Below are 11,090 nucleotides of genomic sequence, written 5' to 3'. Positions count from 1 at the left end.
ATATATATACACATATATACATATATATATACATACATATATATATATATATACATACATATATATATATATACACATATATATACACATATATATACACACATATATACATATATATATATATATATATATATACACAAACGCACGCATATACACAATTTTTGGGGCCATTAACCAGCAATCTTCATCCATTGGAATGTTGTGTCCTCCACATATTAGTCCTGCCCCTACAGTACACAGCATCGGGCTATGGGTTAGCCTACCTCAAACATCAGCTAACCTCACAGTAAGGGACACCAGTCTCCTTTCCCATTCTGCTTATTCAGATATAAAACAGTCCCGATCAGCCAGACACTACTATAGCAATGTGTGTTTTTTGAGACCGAAAAATGTTTTGCTTTTAGCCAGTATTTTCTTTTATATTGGTGTGGGCCCAGTAACTATGCCCACACTCCAAAACAAAGTTTTACCAAAACCATTATAAAACGAGCATTACCGAAGCCAAAAGACTAGTGGCCAACAGCAGACCTGCTGGCTTTGCCAATACACGTTGAAGATGAGATAATGATATCCTAATCAGATTATCGTTATGTACTGCCTAATATGCAGCTGACCATTTCAAATGACAAAGGATCAACATATTAATTTGAATACTACATTTTGAGAGTATTTAGAAGACAAGAAAAACGTCTACTCACCTCACAGTGATAGCACTCCACGTGGTAGTCTTTGTCCATTGATACCACTCGAATAGTCTCTTCAGAGCCCTAGAACAAAAACATGCAATGAAGGTAAAAAAAAAAAAAAAACTCAGTTGCAAAGGTATTTATTGACTTTACACTCAATTCAGATCATTTGAAGCATAAACATTAGTCTGAAGGTTCAACATAAAACAGACAGCCTAAGTAAGAGCATGTGGTCTAAACTATTAACACAGGTGTCTCCAGGGGGCAGCATCTAGCTACAAAGACTGCTTGGCATCAATTTAGTTGATCTTTAAGTCCTGACTATGCCCTGTACTAAATGTAATCTCCAACCACACAACATATCTGACTATGAATCCCCTACAAAACAATGTGTGTTTCTCTTCTAGTCCTAACTTTAATCGTTATATTGACATTTTCCCAAACCCTCAGAACATTTCTTAAAACAACCCAGGCCACAGACAGGCTGCTTACCCTAAGACCTACAATTAACTCTACTACTTGGTTTAAATTAGTGATCACATGCACTTTGTGAACTGAAGGTATTACTTGGATTAGACAGTAGGATTATTGGGCCCTCATTGAGCTTGACAATGAGGGCCAATAAATTCTGTTGATATGTTAGTTTTCACTTCGTGCATGTTTATGTGGTCTATGGACACATATACAGTCTCAACCAGCACGCAACCAGCCATGGTGGCACTGTTTTAGATCAATAATTGTCTACTGAGATGGTGTAAGTTTATCAATTTTCTTATAGCTACAAAGTATAGCCTAGGACCTTGTTCTCAGATACTGACACAGCAGTTCGTAAGTAATTACCACTGGTAATAGCCGATACAGATTGGTGCTGCACTATCAATTATTGATTCTAGCCTCTGTATATATTGTAGGACCTCATTCCAATGAGTCCTGACTTAATTAAGGGTACTTATCTGATCCTCCCTACCTGATAACATAATAAGCACAGGTCACCAATACTTACTTCAACACTTGAGGTACACTTTTCTTTTGATTACCTTTGTTTGTCCCTATGAAAACATGACTCAAAATCATACCCAAATGGGTCAAAACAGACACCTGCATAATTAAATAATTGATTTATTGGGATTACAAATGGGCAGAACATTGAGTTAACTGTTTGTCTATAGACATATAGTGTACATTATTTATCAACAAACTTTTGTGGCTTTCTCGCTATTTAATATTGGTCTGCATTACACCATGTCACCTTCACGAGCACTGCACCGCCATTGCTCACCCTTGGGAACACCCTTATGTGATATATAATATGTTCTCCTGATGAAAATAGATTGTTTCTCACTTAAAAATGGTGTGGCTTTCTTTCATTTTCTCACATAAATTGAGCAGAAAAAGGACTACTTTTAATCTCTTTTCAAGTAATAATTCATTGTATTGAATTGTTACTAGACAGAATCATGATATATATATATATATATATATATATATTCACTTAAAAAACCATAGGTTTCACACAGGTTATAGTTAGCTGGACATTTCACTCGTAAAAAACCATTGAAATTCCCCCGTTATAGTTAGTTCAGCTAACTAACTCGCACGCCCGCAATCCACTGCTCATGACGTCACATATTACATCACTCATGACATGGTCAGTGGCATCACTCATGACATCACTGATGACATCATCCTTGTGATAGAGTGGCGGTCGCGCGAGTTATAGTTATCTGAACTAACTATAACGGGGGAATTTCAATGGTTTTTTACGAGTGAAATGTCCAGCTATCTATAACATGTGTGAAACCTATGGTTTTTTAAGTGAATTTGCAAGGTTTTTTAAATGCTAATTCCTTACTATAACGTGTGTGAAACCTACGGTTTTTAAGTGAATTTGTAAGATTTTTTGAATGCTAAGTTATGTATGTTTTATTATATTTTTTATACATTTATTTTACAATAAGCTACCTATGTATATAGTTATAGATTGACTGTATCCTGTAATATGGAATGGCTCGTTTAAAATGTTTTTTTTTTAAGGTTTTTCACCGTGCGCGCAGCCTGCGATTTTTTGAAGAAAAAAAAAAATTTCAGCCTTCGGGGTCCTTCAGGGACCCCCTGACACAGGCTAGGGGGGCAGGAACTCTCTACCCTGCCCCCTTTTCACGTTCTCCACCTTTCTTTTTCACTGTCACACACAAAACACACAAAATGGCGGTCGACACTTCCTGATTTCGACCGTTTCGAATGTTGACTGACATGTAACCACCAATCAGAATTACGCTCGCGCACGTTATGGTGCGCGCACGGTGCGCGCTTATAGATATTTATGATACTTATAGATATTTATGTACTTTTAACTGCAATTTTCTCAGGAACTACTGAACAGATTGACACCATATATGCAAAAGGCACATGCCTGACCTGAGGACTACCTCTTTGCCAAATTTCAAGTAATTCTGTTCAGCCGTTCGGGCTGTACCTTTTTTCTCAGCCCCCGCTTGACGAATCACTCCGAGACTTTCAGGGTAGGAGCTGAGCGGAGCGCCCCATTAGTTTGGAAAATTTCGAGAGGATTCGTCAACCGGCGCCAAAGTTATTCAAAATAGAATTTTCAGATTTCCTATGGAAACTCGGTCCTAACTATAACTTTCTACTGGCGACCGCCAGTAGATAATATATATATTCACTGAAAAAACCATAGGTTTAACAGGCGTTATAATTAGAAATTTGCATTTAAAAAAACCATTGAAATTCACGGAAAAAAACATAGGTTGCAGGGGCATTATAGTTAGCTGGACATTTCACACGTACAAAACCAGAGAAATTCCACCCTAATAGTTAGTTCAGCTAACTATAACTCGCGCCCCTGCAATGCACTGCTCAGGACGTCACATATTACATCATTCATGGCATGGTCAGTGACATCACTGATGACATCTCAAATGACAACACTGATGACATCATCCAGTGACTGTGTGTTTCTGCAAAGTTTTAATATGTTTTATATATATACCAAGGTGTATTGAAGAATAAGTGGGTGTATAAGTGTCTGGATGGACGATTTAGCAGATGTGCGACTGATTGTATAAGTGAGTGATTAAACGTGTCTTACTGAATGCATCGGTTAGTGACTAAACTGTGTGAATGTCTATCAGTCTGTCTGTTGTTGTGTAAACTGCTACATGGGTTGGTTAGTAGGTACATGAGTGTCTAAATGGGTTATTGCTTGTTTGCCGGAGTATTTGTATGGGAGACTGAGTGTGTGTGTGGGTGTGTGGGGTGTGTGTGGGTGGGTGGGAGGTGTGTGGGAGGTGTGTGTGGGAGGTGTGTGACTGCATAGATGTGTGAATGGTTATTTCACTGGGTGTATGGGTTCAAGAGTGCATATGGAAACAGCTGTATGGGTGGGTGAGTGTCTGTATGAGTGTGTTGTTGAGTGAATGGATGTCTCAGTACATGTCCAAGTAACTACATATGTTAACCCCTTCAGCGCTGGGCGAATTCCGCCGCGGTGCTGAAGGGTTCGAGCGCGGGCGGGACCATGACGGAACGGTTCCGTCATGAGCACAGCTCAACCGTGGCTCATGACGGAACCGTTCCGTCATGAGCATGGAAGGGGTTAAAGGCAGTATATGTGAGTGATGGTGTATATAAACAACTATATGCAAGAGTGAGTGTATGGATGAGTGTGTACTTGTATCAGTGATTATATAAGAGAGTAAGTATGTATTACTATCTGTATGAATAAGTGAGGTGGTGTGTATATAATTGTATAGGTGAGTAAATGGGACTGTGATAGATTCTTTGCATGACTAAGTGGGTGTGTGAGTAACTGCATGGATGAGTAGCGGTGTGTCATTGTCTGTATAGGTGTATGAGTGCATATGATAGTATTGTATTTATGAGTGACTGCGTGTATGAGTGATTGTTTGGATGAATGAGTAGATGTGTGTCTAGACCTAGTAATCAGTGAGTGCGTATGTTGTAACTGGTATGTTATCAATTTCGAAATTGGTTTTCTGTATTTTGCAGTGGATGTATCAAAGGTTATATTAGACTGTGAAGAGGTGCATCAGATTTTCATGTGGATAATGTCATCAGTGAAGTCATCAGTGATGTCACTGACCATGCCATGAATGATGTAATATGTGATGTCATGAGCAGTGCATTGCGGGGGCGCGAGTTATAGTTAGCTGAACTAACTATAACGGTGGAATTTCTCTGGTTTTGTACGTGTGAAATGTCCAGCTAACTAAAACGCCTCTGCAACCTATGGTTTTTTCAGTGAATTTCATTGTTTTTTTAAATGCAAATTTCTAACTATAACATCTGTAAAACCTATGGTTTTTTCAGTGAATTTCAACTGTTTTTTAAATGCTAATTTCTAACTATACCGCCTGTAAAACCTATGGTTTTTTCAGTGAATATATAGATCGGCTCGCAGAGGGAGAGCTACGGGCCGTCGGCTCGCAAAGGCACAGCAGCGTACTGGCTCGCAGAGGGACAGCTGTGGTCTGACTCACAGAGGGAGAGCAACAGGCCGATGGGCCTGCTAGCAGAGACACAGCTACGAGCTAACGGGCTGGCTCACAGAGGTAGAGCTGTGGGCCCAACGGCTCGCTGGCAAAGAGCTGCGAGACGATGGACTGGTTTCTAAAGGCATAGCCGTGAGCCGCAATTGGTTCTGACCATGATATAACACAGATACATCATCCTGTACAATATCAACAACAGACAAAACAATGTTGTGTAATGGCAGTTATTTTTTCGTGAATAATGTAAAATGCTGCGGCATCTTAAAAGATATTCCGTAAAACCGTGCTGTTTCCTCCCTCACAGGGGAGTTTCGATACCTCGATTTGGCCTTCCATGCCGACCTTGAAGGCAGAGTTCGACAAGCTGAGCCGAATAAGAGCCTTATTGTCTCAGAAAGAAGTTTCTCTCACTTCTGCCCGTGAGACTTATGTCCTGCAGGTGGCCAACACTAGAACAGAAGTTCATAATCTTTTAAACACTCATCTCCCACAACATTTTGGTGAGCTAATTCATTCTATTTTCAATGATTTGCATACAATAGGACAGTTATTTCACTGGGTGTATGGGTTCAAGAGTGCATATGGAAACAGCTGTATGGGTGGGTGAGTGTCTGTATGAGTGTGTTGTTGAGTGAATGGATGTCTCAGTACATGTCCAAGTAACTACATATGTTAAAGGCAGTATATGTGAGTGATGGTGTATATAAACAACTATATGCAAGAGTGAGTGTATGGATGAGTGTGTACTTGTATCAGTGATTATATAAGAGAGTAAGTATGTATTACTATCTGTATGAATAAGTGAGGTGGTGTGTATATAATTGTATAGGTGAGTAAATGGGACTGTGATAGATTCTTTGCATGACTAAGTGGGTGTGTGAGTAACTGCATGGATGAGTAGCGGTGTGTCATTGTCTGTATAGGTGTATGAGTGCATATGATAGTATTGTATTTATGAGTGACTGCGTGTATGAGTGATTGTTTGGATGAATGAGTAGATGTGTGTCTAGACCTAGTAATCAGTGAGTGCGTATGTTGTAACTGGTATGTTATCAATTTCGAAATTGGTTTTCTGTATTTTGCAGTGGATGTATCAAAGGTTATATTAGACTGTGAAGAGGTGCATCAGATTTTCATGTGGATAATGTCATCAGTGAAGTCATCAGTGATGTCACTGACCATGCCATGAATGATGTAATATGTGATGTCATGAGCAGTGCATTGCGGGGGCGCGAGTTATAGTTAGCTGAACTAACTATAACGGTGGAATTTCTCTGGTTTTGTACGTGTGAAATGTCCAGCTAACTATAACGCCTCTGCAACCTATGGTTTTTTCAGTGAATTTCATTGTTTTTTTAAATGCAAATTTCTAACTATAACATCTGTAAAACCTATGGTTTTTTCAGTGAATTTCAACTGTTTTTTAAATGCTAATTTCTAACTATACCGCCTGTAAAACCTATGGTTTTTTCAGTGAATATATAGATCGGCTCGCAGAGGGAGAGCTACGGGCCGTCGGCTCGCAAAGGCACAGCAGCGTACTGGCTCGCAGAGGGACAGCTGTGGTCTGACTCACAGAGGGAGAGCAACAGGCCGATGGGCCTGCTAGCAGAGACACAGCTACGAGCTAACGGGCTGGCTCACAGAGGTAGAGCTGTGGGCCCAACGGCTCGCTGGCAAAGAGCTGCGAGACGATGGACTGGTTTCTAAAGGCATAGCCGTGAGCCGCAATTGGTTCTGACCATGATATAACACAGATACATCATCCTATACAATATCAACAACAGACAAAACAATGTTGTGTAATGGCAGTTATTTTTTCGTGAATAATGTAAAATGCTGCGGCATCTTAAAAGATATTCCGTAAAACCGTGCTGTTTCCTCCCTCACAGGGGAGTTTCGATACCTCGATTTGGCCTTCCATGCCGACCTTGAAGGCAGAGTTCGACAAGCTGAGCCGAATAAGAGCCTTATTGTCTCAGAAAGAAGTTTCTCTCACTTCTGCCCGTGAGACTTATGTCCTGCAGGTGGCCAACACTAGAACAGAAGTTCATAATCTTTTAAACACTCATCTCCCACAACATTTTGGTGAGCTAATTCATTCTATTTTCAATGATTTGCATACAATAGGACAGGCGCATTTTTTTAAGCTTGTGGGATCCGGCCTTGTAACATCTTTTCAAACTATTTTTGGTGTGATCCCTGCTTTCATTTATTCTATTTTCTCTAGTGTTTTTGGTGGGTTGCCACTTCGACTAGCTTTGGCTGCCGGACTTTTCCTCTTGATCTGCATGCTCAGAAATGGCTGCTCCACCTGTGCTCGTTCACAACCCAGCCCTACTACAGCTACTTTGCAACCACATGCTTGACTGTTATGGTACCTTGCCGCTGGCCACTCTCAGCGTGGCTTACAATTTGTCTTTCCGCTATCCCTGGTATATTTGTATCCAACCAGGTTCTCATGCATGTCCTGTCCCTTCCAATGGGCGTTGGATCTATGCCTCACAAACACAGAGTCGCCTGACCCGGATTTTCCTTTCCTGGTGAACCCTTTGGTGAATCATGAGCGTGAATGTTCCGGTATTGGTTTCATGGCATGTGCTGCTGCACTTGGTGTGCTAGCTCAGTGGGATGTATGTATGGCTGCACATGATTTCCTGCAACAGAGTTACATCGAGTACCACGCAAGTTGCCCTGCTATGGTGCTGGAAGCACCGATAATTAATGACTACCTTTGCTCCTTCGAATTGCTGAATTGGATGGCATCTACTTTTTCAGACGAAAATAATGATTTACTGTTGGAAGCTGTTGCAACTTACTGCTCTTACACACTGATGGATTAATTTGGCGGTGCCACATGGGGTTTTTTTTTTTTCTCTCTCACCATGGTATTATTAAATTTTTCTCTTTTCAACCCTGTTGACATTCTTCGCCTATTTCATTTTCCTATATTGGATATCTGCTCTTCTTGACTTTTTGGACTCTGTGTTCTACTTTGCTCACTGTGCGTAGGACCACCCAAAGGGGAGGGTTTCATGGAGGTTAGGAAGTGCCAACAAACGTTGCTAAGTTAGCATGAGTTTGCATCTTGCATCACAGCCATTTTAGCCGCTTTTTCCACACAACTCTAAATGCATTGGTTCTCGTGAACACTTCTGTTTTCGCTGCTTCGCATGGGAACTGTCTGCCTTTCACTATTTCTGCTGTGCACTGAGTTCTCGTCTGTACACCGTGTTCAAGACCAGAAAACAACATTGCAGGTTATTCAGCTTTGGCCCGACCCACGTACATATAGACATAACGTGGAACAGACCTCCGCTTCTGAAATTTCGAGCGCTTTTAATATTGCACAGGATGCAAATTACACACACTTGGAGAACAATCTTTCCCGAGGAAGAGCTGTGCTTGTCCGGAGATGTAAATCCTATCATATAAGACTTGAGGTAGGGGGTTCCGCTGTCCAAGCCCAGAGGTCTTCCACGGATATAATAAACATAGCTCGTAGCATGGGGAGGGTGGTGAGCGCTATATGGCTTAATCCACTGACATTATAATATACTTTCCCCATTCATAATTTATGCAATTGAAACTATGCTGATTGTATTGTTTAAATGCATTTCTTTCCTCACCTTAGCACGTGTACTACATTACAGAGCTCGTTAGTTGAAATAAAACTTTTGAACGATAGAAAGTCTCTGGTTACTCACATTGTGAACAGGTATGAGTGTCTAAGCGAAAGAGTATCTTGTTCCCACAAATTCTGAGAGGACCTGAGTCGCATTATTCTAGGATATCTAATCATTCGTAGCTCCGCTGTAGTACGGAGAACGAATAAGATACTATAGCTAGAAGGATAGGGGTTTCTGTGTACTGAGGCGTGGTTTTGGTACACCACAATATACCGAGGTCCTGGTTTCCTGTGATGTGGGGAGCGAGCGGCGAGCCGGTGATGTGGGGAGAGGGACCGTGAAAAAGGTATCTCGCACAGACAAAGCTGCGGTATATTTTCAGTGTTGTCTCGCAGAGGTAGAACTACGGACCCGATGGCTTGTAGACTAAGAGATGCGAGCTGACGGACTGAATCACAAAATGGCTGCCAACACTTCCTAGTTGCAACCGTTCACAGCCAATCAGCCGCAAGCTCGTGCTCGTAACCCCTCAGCCAATCAGATGTCAGAATTCCCAAATGTCGATATCTGTCAAATTTTATATTTCTCAAAAACTACTGAACAGATTTACACCAATTAAACAAAAGTGTGCTTTATGGACCAAGACCTTTCTCCCTGCCAAATTTGGCATAATTCTGTTCAGCAGTTGTAGCCTAGTCTAAAGTTTCCTATGGAAAATGCATTGAGAAAACACGTTTTGGGACCCCCCCTTTTTTTCTCAGCCCCCCTCCTGACCAATCACCCCCAAAATTTCAAGGAAGGAGCTGATCAAAAAAGAGAAACTTTTTGGGAAATTTTGTAAAGATTCGTCAAACGACGCCAAAGTTATAAGCACATGAAAAAATGCTTTTCCCATGGAAACGTGGTCCTAACTATAACTATCTACTGGCGACCGCCAGTAGATTATATATATATATATATATATATATATATATATATATACACAAACACACTCCAAGACCTATGTTAGTCTGCAGTCCAAACGTATCCTTTTTTAACAAAAATAATTCTATTGACGGCCATGATAATAAAGAAAGTAATTGTGGTGACAATTTTGCCCATTTGTTGTGGGGGATCTATGTTGAAGTATTCTTTGCCATGACCTAATCTGTGACAACATATCCTGATAACAGTATGTTACAGCTTGTTTGTAGAGTTCTCATGTACGAGATGGAACTTCAATAAATGTCAAGCTTGGAACTAAGTGGATATTAATCTTTTCTACAGTCACAGTACACACCAGTTGAATTGCTGACATTCCAATACAGATCTTCTTTCAAAATGGCAGAAAAGTTAGCCAATGTGATTCAATATCATACAGAGCAAACACAAATATATGTTTTAACTTTAGTCACTACAATTTGTTTAGGCATGTTAATGTTGATTGGTTGGATTCACATTATTGAAAGGCTGAGAGACTAACACCTCATTCAAAATAACACAGTGTTTGGACTTAATGATACAGTTATATCTTTTAGGAAAAACAATGAAGGTTTATGAGAACATGTTCTTTTGTGTCCGTTTATCAAGTGGGTTGCTGCTAGGCAGCTAAACTGGTAGCCAACTTCAGAATTGGCTTAGTGTAATGGCCTTAACATGAGGACTATCTTTGCACTGCAGAAGACTGATGATGTACTACGTTTAGAACTCGAAAGCCCTGATAGATATAGAAAAATCCCATATACTAGAAGATCAAATTAAAAAGCCTCTCTATTGCATTACAAAAGATTGCATTTCTATAGGTCTTTTGCTTGTCCTACAAACATAGAAAAGGACCATCGCCTGCGATGCAAAAGAGAGCCCTATTTGTGTGCAGTGCTCTGGAGGATGACCATTGGGCTGTGAGAGCTGCAGGGGAAGAGAGATAGGAGGATGAAGAAGGCAGAGACTGTCCTCCTCATACGTTAAAAATGTGTTTTAAAACCTGATTTATGAGACACTCCTGAACAATTTAAAAGGCAAAGTTTCTTGCAAAATGTTTTTTTTAACATCTCTTTATTCATAAAAAACAATAAATATAACAAAACCCCCCAACTTCCTAATGAAGGTGAGCAAGCATACAACAGTCATCGTATAAATCTTCCCAAAATTTGGACTGGCGCAATACAGCTAACAAAAACCAGAGTATTTCACATCAACACAAAAGCCCAACACCATCATGTGGCTTGAGGTGGACCTGCCGCCCCCACCAGGATCACGACTCC

General features: G+C 40.5%; 1 protein-coding gene across 1 annotated transcript in view; it reads right to left on the bottom strand.

Annotated features, from left to right (window-relative positions):
* Window positions 1–11,090, bottom strand: part of WTIP (WT1 interacting protein) — a 424,743-nt gene that overhangs the window by 52,180 nt on the left and 361,473 nt on the right. Inside the window, exon 7 of the mRNA XM_085639776.1 lies at window positions 699–767. Within this exon, the coding sequence (XP_085495902.1) occupies window positions 699–767 (69 nt within the window). The remainder of the gene's footprint in view (window positions 1–698; window positions 768–11,090) is intronic.

This window comes from Triturus cristatus, chromosome 12 (genome assembly GCF_964204655.1).
Source record: "Triturus cristatus chromosome 12, aTriCri1.1, whole genome shotgun sequence".
In the NCBI taxonomy this organism is placed as follows: domain Eukaryota; kingdom Metazoa; phylum Chordata; class Amphibia; order Caudata; family Salamandridae; genus Triturus; species Triturus cristatus.
Note: the sequence above shows the minus strand (reverse complement) of the source record. Positions and strands in the feature narration are given on the sequence as shown.